Raw genomic sequence first — 16,003 nt, forward strand, 5'->3', positions numbered from 1 at the left:
TCCCCCACTCCTCCTGATGTCGAGGGTAAATGGGCGAGGTTGAGGACTGTCACTCATGCAGCTGTATTGGCTGCTTTGGGTACGCGGTCCAGACCTCCCCAGAGACCCTGGCTGACAGAGGAGGTGTTCAGGATAGTTTAGAAAAAGCGACAGGCCCACTGTCATCGGCTACAGAATCCCACGTCAGAGAATGAGGAGACTTACCGCAGCCTTCGCTCGGAGGTTCGGAGAGCCGTGAGGCGCTGCAAGGATGGGTGGTGGTCGCGGGTTGCTGAGGAGATGGAGTCTGCCTCAGTGGCCCGCGATCACAAATCTATATTTAATTCCATCAAAAAAGTAACTGCAGCGCCACACCTATTACCATCATTAGGGGAAAAAACGGTGATCCAATCTCCGACCCCCAGGAACAGGTTTGCAGATTTGCTGAGCATTTCTGTGAGGTCCTGGGGGAGGGAAAATCCCTCAGCCAGGAAAACATCGTGGCACAAAGTGGGGATGACACTGCTGAGGCTGTGGTGCCTCAAATATTGGAAGTCACCCCCTGTGAGTGGCTGGCTGAGGTGCCATCTGTTGAGGAAGTACTGAAGGCGATCCGGAGTTTGAGACCAGGAAAGGCAGCGGGCAGAGATGATCTCCCAAGCAAAATGCTGAGGGAGGGTGGCGTTTGTGCACAGACTGCCCTATATGACATCATAAGAACAGTCTGGACCACTGGACAGGTTCCGCAGGATTGGAAGGATGCCCTGGTGGTCCCCCTCTTTAAGAAGGGGGACCGCACAGACTGTAACAACTACAGGGGCATCTCACTCCTCAGTGTGCCGGGAAAGGTCCTGGCAAGGATTATTCAACATCGCCTTGCCAGGCACGCTGAGGAGCCCCAATGTGGTTTCAGGAAAGGGTGGTCCTGCACAGATGCCATATTTTCTGTCCGTCTGCTACAGCAGAGGTGTAGGGAATTCCAGCAAGACCTACATCTCTGCTTTATTGACCTGGTCAAGGCCTATGATACCATCAGTAGGCCTGGGCTCTGGGTTGTTCTTCGTGCTTTTGGAGTCCCTGACCCTCTGCTCACGATCATTAAGGACCTACATGATGGTGAGTGGGCCCGGGTAAAACTACGTGGCCGGGAGTCAGAGCCATTCCCTGTACACCTTGGGGTGCGACAGGGATGTCCTCTGGCTCCCACATTATTTAACATGAATAATATTGGTCGCGAAAGCCTACGTGTTAAACTGATTTAACATCTATTTTGACCACGTAGTTCATGAAGCCTTAAATAGCTGTACCGGGGGAATCTCCATTTGGTACAGATATAATGGGAGGCTGATTGATGCCCAGGTGCGGTCAAGGGATGGCTCCCTATTTCTCAACCACGTTCTGTATGCCGATGATTTGGTAATAGCTGCTCATTCAGAGGAGGAGTTAGAGATGCTGCTGCTGAGACTGGAACGTGCCACTAAGAGATGGGGCCTTACCATCAGCCAAACCAAAGTAAGCACCTGCCTGGGTATTTTGTACCATCGGACACTCCACCCCCACAACTCCCAATTGGTGATGGGGCAGTTGTGGAGAGAGTGGAGAGTTTCCCATACCTGGGCAGTGTGCTTATGACCGGCTCCAGTTTAACAGCAGAGGTCTCACTCCGAATCAGTCGAGCGGCGATATCTTTTCATCGGTTACGTAACGCTGTGTGGAAGCTACCTGGTCTGTCCTCCGCACTAAGCTTCAGATCTTCTCGGCCATGGTCATTCCTCCCTTCTCTACGCTTGCAAAACGTGGACCCCCCTAATGGAACATCTTCGCCGGTTAGAAACATTTAGGCTAGCCTGCCTACGATCCATCCTGGGTTTAACCAGGCTGGATTGTATGAGGAGCTCACAAATCCTTGAAAGCTCTGGGCAAGGTCCCATCGGTGAGCTCCTCCGGCAGGCAAGGCTGCCTTGGCTGGGTCATGTAGCCCGCATGCCCAACCACCGCATGCCGAAACAGCTTTTGTTCGGCCGGATCGAGGGGGCTAAACGGGGCGCGGCACGGGCTAGAGAAGAGATGGAGTGATGTGGTAGAGGAGAACGTGGAGCTGAGTGGACTTGCCGATGACTGGTACCAGCGGTGTCAAGATCGGCCTCTGTGGAGGAGGCTCGTCAAGGACGCTACTGGGCAGTTGGAGGCAGTCGCCCTCCAACAACAATGGAGGGCGGAGGAGTGACGCTCACAACAACGAGCGGAGCGCCGGGTGGCTAAAGCACAGCAGGTTGGCACAGTAGGGGGCACAGGTGGTGCATCAGCCAGCCATCTCAGTCATCTCAGTCAGTCGACCCGTGGCACTTGGGTCTGCCCCGTGACCTTCTGCCAGTGGGCGTTCGACACTTCACGTGGCCTCAAGGTGCACATGGCCTGGCACAAGCGTCGTGGTGACGTCACCGCTACTCAGTGGCGAATGGCGGTTGTTGTATTTGTGTGTATTTGTGTGCGTGTGTGCGTGTTTGTGCATGTGTGTATTTGTGTGTATGTGTGCGTGTGTGCGTTCCGTGACCTGTCAGCGAGCGTTCGACACTTCACGTGGCCTTTAAGTACATTTGGCCTGGCACAAGCGCCGTGGTGACGTCATCGCCACCTAGTGGCGAATAGTGGTTGTTGTGTGTGTGGGGAGCGGTCGTGTAGTGGTTTGCGCTACACTGCGCTACGAACCTGGCGACCCGGGTTCCATTCCCGCTCACGGCCAACACCGATGACGATTATTTTAACCGGTCCTGGGCCTTCCCTAGGTCGACTCAGCCTCAAATGAGTACCTGGTGCGATGTGTAAACATCGCCACTGGGGAGAGAGACAAAGGCGGCCAGCGTGGTGTGGGCCACTCACCCCCTCGTGCGCCGTACCGGCCTTTATAAGTGCTACTCCCTAAAAGCACTTGCCCCTACAAGCTGTTAAGGCTACACGGGGGATCTTTGCACGTGTGTGTGTACGTGTGTGTGTGTGTGTGGACTTCTTTCGCACCGTATGTAGCCAACCGTACTAATCAGAGGTGGCAAGGAAGGACAACAAACTAAAGACAACAAAACGCAGTTCTAAAGACATCTCCGGAGGACCCGGAGAAAAATCCACGCGACCACGGCAAGAGAGAGAGAGACGCAGGCTCCAAATATTCAGCAGCAGACGTTAGGGTTAGCATCGACCCCACGACCTCCTGCATACCAGGCGAGGGAGATAACATCTCCCAGCCACCGTGGCGCAATTCGCACAGGTTGGCTACAGTACGGTGCCCAGGAAGTTCATCGTGCGGTCCACACAAACCAAAGGCCAACATTCAGGCCGCACAGGGATAGACAATGAATAAAGTTTCTGGTCGTAGCCGTAGCCCTAGTCGTCCTCGTCGTAGTCCTTGACGTTGTCGTGGTCTTCATCGTAGTCGTCATGGCCGTCGTGATGACAACAATAAAGATGAAAGCCAACGTACTCATCTCCAGGTACTCGTGGAAGAGTCCGAGCCGGCCCAGGTCCTGAAGGTTGTAGTCGTGCTCCCAGCGAGTGCGGATGCGCGTGTGGGTCGCTTTGCGCGCGCTGCGGCTCGACAGCTTGTTCATCACCCACCTGGGGGGCGCACGCGCGGTCAGCGGCAGTTACAGCAGCAGCAGTAATAGTAGTAGCAGCAGTAGTAATAGTAGTAGCAGCAGTAGTAATAGCAGTAGCAGCAGTAGTAATAGCAGTAGTAATAGTAGTAGCAGCAGTAGTAATAGTAGTAGCAGCAGTAGTAATAGCAGTAGTAATAGTAGTAGCAGCAGTAGTAATAGTAGTAGCAGCAGTAGTAATAGTAGCAGCAGTTGTAATAGTAGTAGCAGCAGTAGTAATAGTAGTAGCAGCAGTAGTAATAGTAGTAGCAGCAGTAGTAATAGTAGTAGCAGCAGTAGTAATAGTAGTAGCAGCAGTAGTAATAGTAGTAGCAGCAGTAGTAATAGTAGTAGCAGCAGTAGTAATAGTAGTAGCAGCAGTAGTAATAGTAGTAGTAATAGCAGTAGTAATAGTAGTAGCAGCAGTAGTAATAGTAGTAGCAGCAGTAGTAATAGTAGTAGCAGCAGTAGTAATAGTAGTAGCAGCAGTAGTAATAGTAGTAGCAGCAGTAGTAATAGTAGTAGTAATAGTAGTAGCAGCAGTAGTAATAGTAGTAGTAATAGCAGTAGTAATAGTAGTAGTAATAGTAGTAGTAATAGCAGTAGTAATAGTAGTAGTAATAGCAGTAGTAATAGTAGTAGTAATAGCAGTAGCAGCAGTAGTAATAGTAGTAGTAATAGCAGTAGCAGCAGTAGTAATAGTAGTAGTAATAGCAGTAGCAACAGTAGTAATAGCAGTAGCAGCAGTAGTAATAGTAGCAGCAGCAGTCGTAATAGCAGTAGCAGCAGTAGTAATAGCAGTAGCAGCAGTAGCAATAGTAGCAGCAGCAGTAGTAATAGCAGTAGCAGCAGTAGCAATAGTAGCAGCAGCAGTAGTAATAGTAGTAGCAGCAGTTGTAATAGCAGTAGCAGCAGTAGTAATAGTAGTAGCAGCAGTAGTAATAGTAGTAGTAATAGCAGTAGTAATAGTAGTAGTAATAGTAGTAGTAATAGCAGTAGTAATAGTAGTAGTAATAGCAGTAGTAATAGTAGTAGTAATAGCAGTAGCAACAGTAGTAATAGCAGTAGCAGCAGTAGCAATAGTAGCAGCAGCAGTAGTAATAGCAGTAGCAGCAGTAGTAATAGCAGTAGCAGCAGTAGCAATAGTAGCAGCAGTAGTAATAGCAGTAGCAGCAGTAGTAATAGTAGTAGCAGCTAGTAATAGTAGCAGCAGCAGTAGTAATAGCAGTAGCAGCAGTAGTAATAGCAGTAGCAGCAGTAGTAATAGTAGTAGCAGCAGTAGTAATAGTAGTAGCAGCAGTAGTAATAGTAGTAGCAGCAGTAGTAATAGTAGTAGCAGCAGTAGTAATAGTAGTAGTAATAGCAGTAGTAATACTAGTAGCAGTAGTAGTAATAGTAGTAGTAATCGCAGTAGCAGCAGTAGTAATAGTAGTAGTAATAGCAGTAGCAACAGTAGTAATAGCAGTAGCAGCAGTAGCAATAGTAGTAGCAGCAGAAGTAATAGCAGTAGCAGCAGTAGTAATAGTAGTAGCAGCAGTAGTAATAGTAGTAGCAGCAGTAGTTATAGCAGTAGCAGCAGTAGTAATAGTAGCAGCAGTAGTAATAGTAGTAGCAGCAGTAGTAATAGTAGCAGCAGCAGTAGTAATGGTAGTAGCAGCAGTAGTAATAGTAGTAGCAGCAGTAGCAATAGCAGCAGTAGTTATAGCAGTAGCAGCAGTAGTAATAGTAGCAGCAGTAGTAATAGTAGTAGCAGCAGTAGTAATGGTAGTAGCAGCAGTAGTAATAGTAGTAGCAGCAGTAGTAATAGTAGTAGCAGCAGTAGTAATAGTAGTAGCAGCAGTAGTAATAGTAGCAGCAGCGGTAGTAATAATAGCAGCAGCGGTAGTAATAGTAGTAGCAGCAGTAGTAGTAATAGCTGTAGCAGCAGTAGTAATAGCAGTAGCAGCAGTAGTAATAGTAGTAGCAGCAGTAGTAATAGTAGTAGTAAAAGTAGTAGCAGCAGTAGTAGTAATAGTAGTAGCATCAGTAGCAATAGTAGCATCAGTAGTAATAGTAGAACATTGAGGGAAACAAGTATTTGATCCCCTGCTGATTTTGTACGTTTGCCCACTGACAAAAAAATGATCAGTCTATAATTGTAATGGTAGGTTTATTTGAACAGTGAGAGACAGACTAACAACAACAAAATCCAGAAAACCGCATGTCAAAAATGTTATAAATTGATTTGCATTTTAATGAGAGAGATAAGTATTTGACCCCCTCTCAATCAGAAAGATTTCTGGCTCCCAGGTGTCTATTATACAGGTAACAAGCTGAGATTAGGAGCACTCCCTTTAAGAGGGTAGGTCTACAATCTTGTCCCTGACATCCTTGGAGAGCTCTTTGGTCTTGGCCATGGTGGAGAGTTTGGAATCTGATTGATTGATTGCTTCTGTGGACAGGTGTATTTTATACAGGTAACAAGCTGAGATTAGGATAACTCCCTTTAAGAGTGTGCTCCTAATCTCAGCTCGGTACCTGTATAAAAGACACCTGTCCACAGAAGCAATCAATCAATCAGATTCCAAAGTCTCCACCCTGGCCAAAACCAAAGAGCTCTCCAAGGATGTCAGGGACAAGATTGTAGACCTACACAAGGCTGGAATGGGCTACAAGACCATTGCCAAGCAGCTTGGTGAGAAGGTGACAACAGTTGGTGCGATTATTCGCAAATGGAAGAAACACAAAAGAACTGTCAATCTCCCTCGGCCTGGGGCTTCATGCAAGATCTCACCTCGTGGAGTTGCAATGATCATGAGAACGGTGAGGAATCAGCCCAGAACTACACGGGAGGGTCTTGTCAATGATCTCAAGGCAGCTGGGACCATTGTAACCAAGAAAACAATTGGTAACACACTATGCTGTGAAGGACTGAAATCCTGCAGCGCCCGCAAGGTCCCCCTGCTCAAGAAAGTACATATACATGCCCGTCCAAAGTTTGCCAATGAACTTCCGAATGATTCAGAGGACAACTGGGTGAAAGTGTTGTGGTCAGCTGAGCCCAAATTGGAGCTCTTTGGCATCAACTCAAATCGCCGTGTTTGGAGGAGGAATGCTGCCTATGACCCCAAGAACACCATCCCCACCGTCAAACATTTCGATTGGCCATTCCCCTCATGGCAGATGTGGCCACCACAGCGGCCAAAGGGGGCTCTGGATGGGAGCGAGGGGGTGGTAACCCCTCCACCTTCAATTAATGACCACTAAACCACGAAATAAATATCTACCTAAGCTTGTGCCAGAGGCTCCGGGGGGGACAGGCGTCTATGACGTCTCCTGGCCAACCCCCATTTGGTGGAGCCAGGAGACTGAATCTTTACCCTCGGGGTTCCTTTAGAAACATCAAAAAGTCACTGCGGGTGGCCACGTGGAATGTTCGAACGCTCACTGCGGAGGAGAGGCTGCCACTCTGTCAGAAGCTGGACCGGTACCGCCTGGATCTCTGTGGTATTCAGGAGGTCCAGTGGACTGGCTCTGGCTCCTGCCATCATGAGGGGTAGACGTGTGTATGTTTGCGTGTGTGTGTACGTTATTGCGTGTTACGCACGGGAAGACCACTTCCTGGATGTTACCCCAGATCTGCTTTCCGACCATGATGATGGTGAGCTGGGTGGTAAGCTCCACCAGACAGCCGGCAGGCTCGCACTGCAACCGCACAACCACCACCACCACCACCACCACGGCACAACCACCACGTCAGGCAGCAGAACGACCCAATCGTGTCACCGCTCCCGTGGGCAAATGCAAAACCACCACCGTTGCACCACCACCACGGCAGGCAGGCAACAACCAAATATTTGTGCAAATTAAAATAAAATTATTTAAATTTTACCAGGTAAGGCCAACTGAGTTAAAGATCAACGAAGTGGTGGCTCAGCAGCATCATCATCACGTGGACATTTATAGCAGCAGCCAAAACTCTGTTAACGCGTGGTGACGTCGATTCTAAATGTGGAGGGGAAAAACCGGAGGACCCGGAGAAAAATCCACGCAGTGACCACGGGGAGAGAGACACGCAAACTCCAAATATACAGCGGCAGGCGTCACGGTCGGGGTTGAACCCACGACCTCCTGTATACCAGGCGAGGTAGTTAACATCTCCTAGCCACTGTGGCGATGATGATGGGAGACGCAGACTCCAAATATACAGGCACCACCACTGCCGCCACACAACAACCACTCAGCTCTCCCGCCATCTAACCAACCGCATCACTCAACCACTCATTCACCCATTGATTCACTTCCTCACTCACTCAACCACCAGCCCCACACACCCCAACTCACACCGCCAGCTTACTCAATCTTGGGATCACACACACACACACAAAGACAAAGATCCCCTGTATAGCCTTTAACAGACTGTTGGGGCAAGTGCTGTTAGCAAGCACCTATGAAGGCCGGCAAAGCTCACGAGGGGGTGGGTGGCCAAAACCTCGCCTTGTCTCCCCAGTGGCGATGTTTACACACTGCACCAGGTACTCTTTTAAGGGTGAGTCGACCTAGGGGAGGCCCAGGAGCGGTTCAGATAATTGTCACTGGTGTTGGCTGTGCGTAGGAATCGAACTCGGGCCGCCAGGTTCATAGTGCAGCATTCTAACCGCTACACTACCGCTCCTCAGACACACACACACTCAGACACAAAAACAACAACTGCAATTCGCCACTAGGTGGCGGTGACCTCACCACGGCGTTTGTGCAGGTCAAATGCACTTTAAGGCAACATGGAGTGTCGAACGCCCGCTGGCAGGTCACGGGGCAGACCCACAAACACACACACACACATACACGCACGCACATACACACACACACATACACACACACACATATATACACACACACACATACACACGCACACACACCTCCTCGTTGCGGAAGCGGCCGAAGAGGTAAATGTAGCCGCCGGGGTACCCCACGAACTTGCCCTTGAAGAAGGCGATGTAGAAGATGGAGGAGTAGTAGTTGACGAACTGGAAGAGGAACATCTTGATGGTGAGTCGGTTCTCGTACTCGATCTGAGTCTTGGGCATCTCTGCGCAGAGGGAGGAGGGCACGGTGGGTGGCGGTGGGCAGACGGGGCAGAGCGTTGGCATGCAGTGTCAAATAACAATGATGACGACGATGATAATAATAATAATTGAATATTAATATCGATGTTAATTCACGCGCCGCACGGTACACGCTCATCGCTCTCGTAGAGAGAGACAGAGGGTGACTCGGAGAGTGATGGAGGGGGGACGACTCGGAGGGAGAGAGTGAGAGGGTGACGACTCGGGAGGAGGAACACTTCACGAACTTGCAGGCCATGCTTGCGAGCAGAGGGGGTGTGGGGGAGGAGGAGAGGGTGGGAAGGGGAGGGAGTTATGGAGTTAGGTAGGGGAGGGTAGCGAGACAGAGGAGGAGGAGGTGGTGGGGGGGGGGGGGGGGGGTCCCCTCACCCATGTCGGTGATCCAGATAGCCACCTTGACGTAGAAATAATTGAGCACCATGATGATGGCGAAGTTGAGGCAGGAGGCGGTGATGGCCGTGGCCATCTGAGGCGTGAGGAACGAGTCGATCACCTCGTTCTTGGTCAGCTCCTTGGGCAGGCGCGATGCCAACACAAAGAAGACGGCCAGCCGGTACACGATGATGCCCACGATCGACGCCAGCACCAGCAGAATCTGACCTCGCGGACGGACGGATAGGGGGTGGGTGGGTGGGTGGGTCGGTGGGCAGTGTATATGTGTGCGTGTGTGCGCGTGTATAAACTAAACAAACTTGACTGGTAACTTTTTTTTTATTTTAACAGCGAGAGACAGAGAGAGAGAGAGAGACAGTGAGAGACTGACAGAGAGAGAGAGACGGGGAGAGACAGACAGAGAGATAGACAGGGAGAGACAGACAGAGAGAGAGACAGTGAGAGACAGAGAGACATGGAGAGACAGTGAGAGACAGACAGAAAGAGAGGGACAGGGAGAGACAGAGAGAGAGACAGTGAGACAGAGAGAGGGAGAGACAGAGAGAGACAGTGAGACAGAGAGAGGGAGACAGTGAGAGACGAGAGACAGAGAGAGAGACATAGCGAGACAGACAGAGAGAGAGACAGTGAGAGACAGAGAGAGAGACAGTGAGAGACAGACAGAGAGAGAGACAGTGAGAGACAGAGAGACATGGAGAGACAGTGAGAGACAGACAGAAAGAGAGGGACAGGGAGAGACAGAGAGAGAGACAGTGAGACAGAGAGAGGGAGAGACAGAGAGAGACAGTGAGACAGAGAGAGGGAGACAGTGAGAGACGAGAGACAGAGAGAGAGAGAGACATAGCGAGACAGACAGAGAGAGAGACAGTGAGAGACAGAGAGAGAGACAGTGAGAGACAGAGAGAGAGACAGTGAGAGACAGACAGAGAGAGAGACAGTGAGAGAAAGACAGAGACATGGGGAGACAGTGAGAGACAGAGAGAGACAGAGAGAGAGACATGGAGAGACAACGAAAGACAGAGAGAGAGAGACAGTGAGAGACAGACAGAGAGAGATACATGGAGAGACAGGGAGAGACAGACAGAGAGAGAGACAGAGAGAGAGACAGTGAGAGACAGACAGAGAGAGAGACAGAGAGAGAGACAGTGAGAGCCAGACAGAGAGAGAGACAGGGAGAAACAGACAGAGAGAGACAAGGAGAGACAGGCAGAGAGAGAGAGACATGGAGAGACAGTGAGAGACCGAGAGTTCTCCTCACCCAGAAGATGACGGTGATGGCAGAGGCACATGCTCGCCAAGCCAGCGTGCCACAGGGCATGTACGGGTCCTGGGCCTATGGGACAGCACCCCCACCAACACCAGCAGCACCAGCAGCGCCACCACAACCGGCACCAGAAACCACAACCAGAAACCATCAGCATCGCCAGAAGCATCGGCGCCACCGTCAGAGAACAATCAGCGTAACCGGAACCCATGGGAAAGAACCGCAGGAATCATCAGCAACGCCACCGCCGGAATCATCAGCAACGCCACCGCCAGAATCATCAGCAACGCCACCGCCGGAATCATCAGCAACGCCACCGCCGGAATCATCAGCACTGCCACCGCCAGAATCATCAGCACCGTCGGCACCGTCGGGAGTAGAGAAACGAATTGCAGAGAGGATGCAACTGGAAATGGACCCCCCCCCCCTCCCGACCCCAGCAAGGCATGGAGAGAGACCCAGAGATGGCTCAACTATAAATAACTTTTTTACGAAATTAAAAAAAATGTAAACTCTTTTTCATTGTACCAGGTAAGGGCCCAACTGAGCTACGTCGCTCTTTTCTTTAGAAACGACTTGGCTATCGCAAATGGTAGCTCAACCAAGGGGCTTGTCATCACCATGGCGTGGAAATTCACAACAGCAGCCAAATGCTGTAAACGCGTGACGTCGATTCTCAACGTGGAGGCGGAATAACCGGAGGAAGACCCCAGAGAGAGAAAAATCCACGCGACCACGGGCAGAGGAGAGAGGGGGAGAGGAACATGCAAACCCCAAATATATAGAGCAGCGGCAGCAGCAGCAGACCTTCTCGTACACCAGGCGAGGTCGTCAACATCTCCCTGCCGCAACCGTGGCCACGTCCGTGCCAACCGCACCACCACCACCACCACCCCCCCCGCCCAGCGCGTGCCGTCTCTCCGGTCTCTCTTACCCCAAGCACCACGACGGAACTAATGCAAAGGTTCAGGCCGCAATATTCTATCCACGACTTGCTGGAGACGAGCTCTGTAGCCTGGCAGCACAAACCAAGGCCACGGCCGTCATCAGCACACCCAACATCGGCGAGTCCATCGCCAAACACGCACACACTCGCGCGCGCGCGCGAGCGAGCACCGAACGCTCGCATTGCCATTGGCTGCTGACATTTGGGCGACGCCCATTTCAAACCTTTGTCAACAGTTTCCCTTGGAAGCGAACCCCTCTCCTTCCTGAAGACGATCGCTTGCGTTGCGATCGCAACGCCGTAGTATTCTGTTGTTTTTGACGATTCTCTTTGAGCCTATCCACGTGACTTTACCGAATAGACCCAAGACTATGAATTCCTGCAGTCACGAAAGGTTAAAGTGACGATTTTATTTGATTACTTTTGTACTTTTCGTCACAGCTATTTTCATTGGAGTATGAGAGGCGAGGCTCTGCCCCCCCCTGACCCCCCTGACCCCACGTCCCTGCTGTAGTGTCGTGTGATGAGAAGGCATTGGTGGTGCGGCGGTGGAAGCAATGCGTTTATGAACCCAGTGACCCGAGTTCGATTCCAGCTCGCGTTCTTCCCCGAGGTCGGTCCAACCGTAAATGAGTGTGAGCACCTGGTGCGGTCTCTGTAGTAAACATCGCCACTGGGAAGACAAAGGCGGCAGGGTATGGTGCTGGCCACCCACCCCCTCGTGCGCTCTGCCAGCCTTAGCAGTTGCTCACAAATAGCACTTGCCCCAATGGTCCGTTGAAGGCTACACGGGGAATCTTTGTCTTTGTGTAGTATAGTATGTATAGTGTAATATAGTGTGTAGTGTAGTGTGTACTGTAGAATGTAGTGCAGTGTAGGTATGTAATGTAGTGTAGCATGTAGTGTCGTGTACTTGTCGTGTGTTGTGTATAGCATGTAGTGTAGTATGTAGTGTAGCACGTAGTGTAGGGTAGTATGTAGTGTAGTGCAGTGTGTAGTGCAGTATGTAGTGTAGTATGTAATGTAGGGTGCAGTGTAGTGTGTAGTGCAGTATGTAGTGTAGTGTAGCATGTAGTGTAGGGTGTCGCATAGTGGGAGAGTCACTGGCCTGGGTGATGGGGTTGTACCTGTGTAATGCAGTACGTAGTGGTGTAGTGTGTAGTGTAGTGTGTAGTGTAGTATGTAGTGTAGTATGTAGTGTAGTATGTAGTGTGTAGTGTAGTGTGTAGTGTAGTATGTAGTGTAGTATGTAGTGTAGTGTATAGTGTAGTATGTAGTGTAGTGTGTAGTGCAGTATGTAGTGTAGTGTGTAGTGTAGCATGTAGTGTAGCGTGTAGTGTAGTGTAGTATGTAGTGTAGTGTAGTATGTAGTGTAGTGTGTAGTGTATTGTGTAGTGTAGTACTGGCCTGGGTGATGGGGTTGTACTTGTGTAGTGTAGTACGTAGTGTAGTGTAGTGTGTAGTGTAGTGTGTAGTGTAGTACTGGCCTGGGTGATGGGGTTGTACTTGTGTAGTGTAGTGTGTAGTGTAGTGTGTAGTGCAGTATGTAGTGTAGTACTGGCCTGGGTGATGGGGTTGTACTTGTGTAGTGTCGTACGTGGTGTAGTACGTGGTGTAGTGCGTGGTGTAGTGCGTAGTGTAGCGTGTAGTGTGTAGTGTAGTACTGGCCTGGGTGATGGGGTTGTGCTTGTGTAGTGTAGTACGTAGTGTAGTGTGTAGTGTAGCGTGTAGTGTAGTGCAGTATGTAGTGTAGTATGTGGTGTAGTACTGGCCTGGGTGATGGGGTTGTACTTGTGTAGTGTAGTACGTAGTGTAGTGTGTAGTGTAGCGTGTAGTGTAGCGTGTAGTGTAGCGTGTAGTGTAGTACTGGCCGGGGTGATGGGGTTGTACTTGTGTAGTGTAGTGTGTAGTGTAGCGTGTAGTGTAGCGTGTAGTGTAGCGTGTAGTGTAGTACTGGCCTGGGTGATGGGGTTGTACTTGCGCCGCGTGCATTTGGCTTCGTACTCCGGCCTCAGCTGCTCCTCGTCCTCCTCGGTGGCGACGAGGTCCCACTCGTAGTCCAGCGTCGCCTGGTAGCGCTTCCACATCTCCAGGAACAGCGTCACTACGCGCACGCACACAGGTCCCCCGGGTAGCCTCAGCGGACTGTCGGGGCAAGTGCCACTGCTGTTGGTGGACCCCGAGCGGGAATCGAACTCGGGGTCTCCGACCACCGTTGCGGTGGTTCTCTTGCGTTGACGCGCTTGCCTCTCACGGCGAAGTCGGCAGCGACGCAGCGTGTGTTGCACATAGACGTGACTTCAACTTGTTAATCCCCCTAACCTCTCCCATCAACATAGTGATAGTCTCCCATTAACACTGCTGCGGTCGTGCGCATATGCGGGGGCGATAATCTTACGCGGCGACGGAAGCTCATTTCATGCTAATCTCTCTCCCTAATCTCTCACTCCCTAATCTCCCCCCTTGACACAACTGACGTGCTTGCGTCCGGGGATGGAATTCCTTTCCAGCTCAGACCCCGCCTGCTTGCCCATCACCACGTATATAACGCCTCTTGTTGTCGTAGCTGCTCTCTCTCGCTGGCTCAGCGGTTCCACCGCTGGATTTTTTTTTCCGCCCGAGGACGACCGCTTGCGTTGCGATAGAAACGTCGTGATTTATTATTATTTTTTCTACCTACGTGACTTTACCGAAATAAACGAAGCTATGTTTTATATTAACAAGCAAGGCCCAATGAGCGACGCAGCTGTTTTTCAGAAGCGACCTGGCCATCACAAATGATGGCTCACATCATCATCATCATCATCACGTGGAAATGTATCGCAGCGGCCATTAATACTCCCAACGCTGGACGTTGATTCTAAATGTGGAGGGAAAAACCGGAGGAGGACCCGGACACAAATCCACGCAGTGACCACCACGGGGAGAGAGAGAGAGAGACACGCAAACTCCAAATATACAGCCGCAGCAGGCGTCGTCAGGGTCAGGGTCGGGATCGAACCCACGACCTCCTGCGTACCTGGCGAGGTAGTCAACATCTCAGCAGAGATCCGTCGCCCCCTGCCGCTAAACAGCCGGCAGGACCCTCCTGCAAAGAGAACCGCGAAGAGACTCGGCGAGGGAGAGCCGGTGAGGGTGACAAACGCTCGGGGCCACGGCACTCACCCCAGATGCCCATGAACGCGGCGAAGAAGACGGTGGCCGGATTGTCGAAGAGGTAGGTTTGCTGCACCACACACACACACACACGCACACACACGCACACACACACGTACAACAACAGCTGCCATTCGCCACTAAGTGGCGGTGACGTCACCACGACGCTTGTGCCAGGCCATGTGCACCTTGAGGCCACGTGAAGCGTCGAACGCCCGCTGGCAGGAGGTCACGGGGCAGACCCAGGTGCCACGGGTCGACTGACTGAGATGACTGGCTGATGCACCACCTGTGCCCCCTACTGTGTCAATCAGCTGTGCTTTAGCCACCCGGTGCTCCGCTCGTTGTTGTGAGCGTCGCTCCTCTGTCCTCCGTTGTTGTTGGAGGGCGACTGCCTGCAACTGCCCAGTAGTGTCCCTCACGAGCCTCCTTCACAGAAGACGATCTTGACACCGCTGGTACCAGTCATCGGCAAGTCCACTCAGCTCCACATCCTCCTGTACCACATCACTCCATCTCTTCTCTAACCCGTGCCGCGCCCGTTTAGCCCCCTCTATCCGGCCGAACAAAAGCTGTTTCGGCATGCGGTGGCTGGGCATGCGGGCTACATGACCCAGCCAACGCAGCCTTGCCTGCTGGAGGAGCTCACCGATGGGACCTTGCCCAGATCTTTCAAAGATTTGTGAGCTCCTCACACAATCCATCCTGGTTAAACCCAGGATGGATCGTAGGCAGGCCAGCCTAAATGTTTCTAACCGGCGAAGATGTTCCATTAGGGGGGTCCAAGTTTCGCAAGCGTAGAGAAGGGAGGGAATGACCGTGGCCGAGAAGACCTGAAGCTTAGTGCGGAGCGACAGACCAGGTAGCTTCCACACAGCGTTACGAAATCGATGAAAAGATATTGCTGCTCGACTGATTCGGATTGAGACCTCTGCTGTTAAACTGGAGCCGTACACACACACACGCACACACGCGCACGTACACACACGCGCATACACACACATACACGCGCATACACACACATACACGCGCGTACACACATACACGCGCGTACACACATACACGCGCGTACACACATACACGCGCGTACACACATACACGCGCGTACACACATACACGCGCGGACACACATACACGCGCGTACACACGAACGCACGCACCCGCGCACACACACACACGCGCACACACACACGCGCACACACACACGCGCACGCACACGCGCACACACACGCACGCACACACACACACGCGCACCATTCATATTGTTGTCATCATCACCAGGACTTCTCTTCCCCTGTGGTTGCAGACCTCTGGGAGTCACTGCAATAGCGGTCTCAGTGACCTGGCCTCCTCCTCCTCCACACCACGTGTCCCACCAATCACTACCTCCTCCTCCACACCACGTGTCCCACCAATCACTACCTCCTCCTCCACACCACGTGTCCCACCCATCACTACCTCCTCCTCCACACCACGTGTCCCACCCATCACTACCTCCTCCTCCTCCTCCACACCACGTGTCCCACCAATCACT

At 51.6% G+C, this 16,003-nt stretch overlaps 1 protein-coding gene across 5 annotated transcripts in view; it reads right to left on the reverse strand.

Annotated features, from left to right (window-relative positions):
• Window positions 1-16,003, reverse strand: part of LOC116956437 (anoctamin-5-like) — an 84,165-nt gene that overhangs the window by 11,235 nt on the left and 56,927 nt on the right. For all 5 annotated transcript variants that reach the window (XM_032978053.2, XM_032978052.2, XM_032978051.2 and 2 more), the window contains 7 exons: window positions 14,479-14,539; window positions 13,272-13,417; window positions 10,362-10,436; window positions 9,080-9,305; window positions 8,504-8,673; window positions 7,192-7,289; window positions 3,455-3,588 (listed from right to left, as the gene is read on the reverse strand). In XM_032978053.2, the coding sequence (XP_032833944.1) occupies window positions 3,455-3,588; window positions 7,192-7,289; window positions 8,504-8,673; window positions 9,080-9,305; window positions 10,362-10,436; window positions 13,272-13,417; window positions 14,479-14,539 (910 nt within the window). The remainder of the gene's footprint in view (window positions 1-3,454; window positions 3,589-7,191; window positions 7,290-8,503; window positions 8,674-9,079; window positions 9,306-10,361; window positions 10,437-13,271; window positions 13,418-14,478; window positions 14,540-16,003) is intronic.

This window comes from Petromyzon marinus, chromosome 65 (genome assembly GCF_048934315.1).
Source record: "Petromyzon marinus isolate PM22_M1 ecotype Great Lakes invasive population chromosome 65, UKy_Petmar_22M1.pri1.0, whole genome shotgun sequence".
In the NCBI taxonomy this organism is placed as follows: domain Eukaryota; kingdom Metazoa; phylum Chordata; class Hyperoartia; order Petromyzontiformes; family Petromyzontidae; genus Petromyzon; species Petromyzon marinus.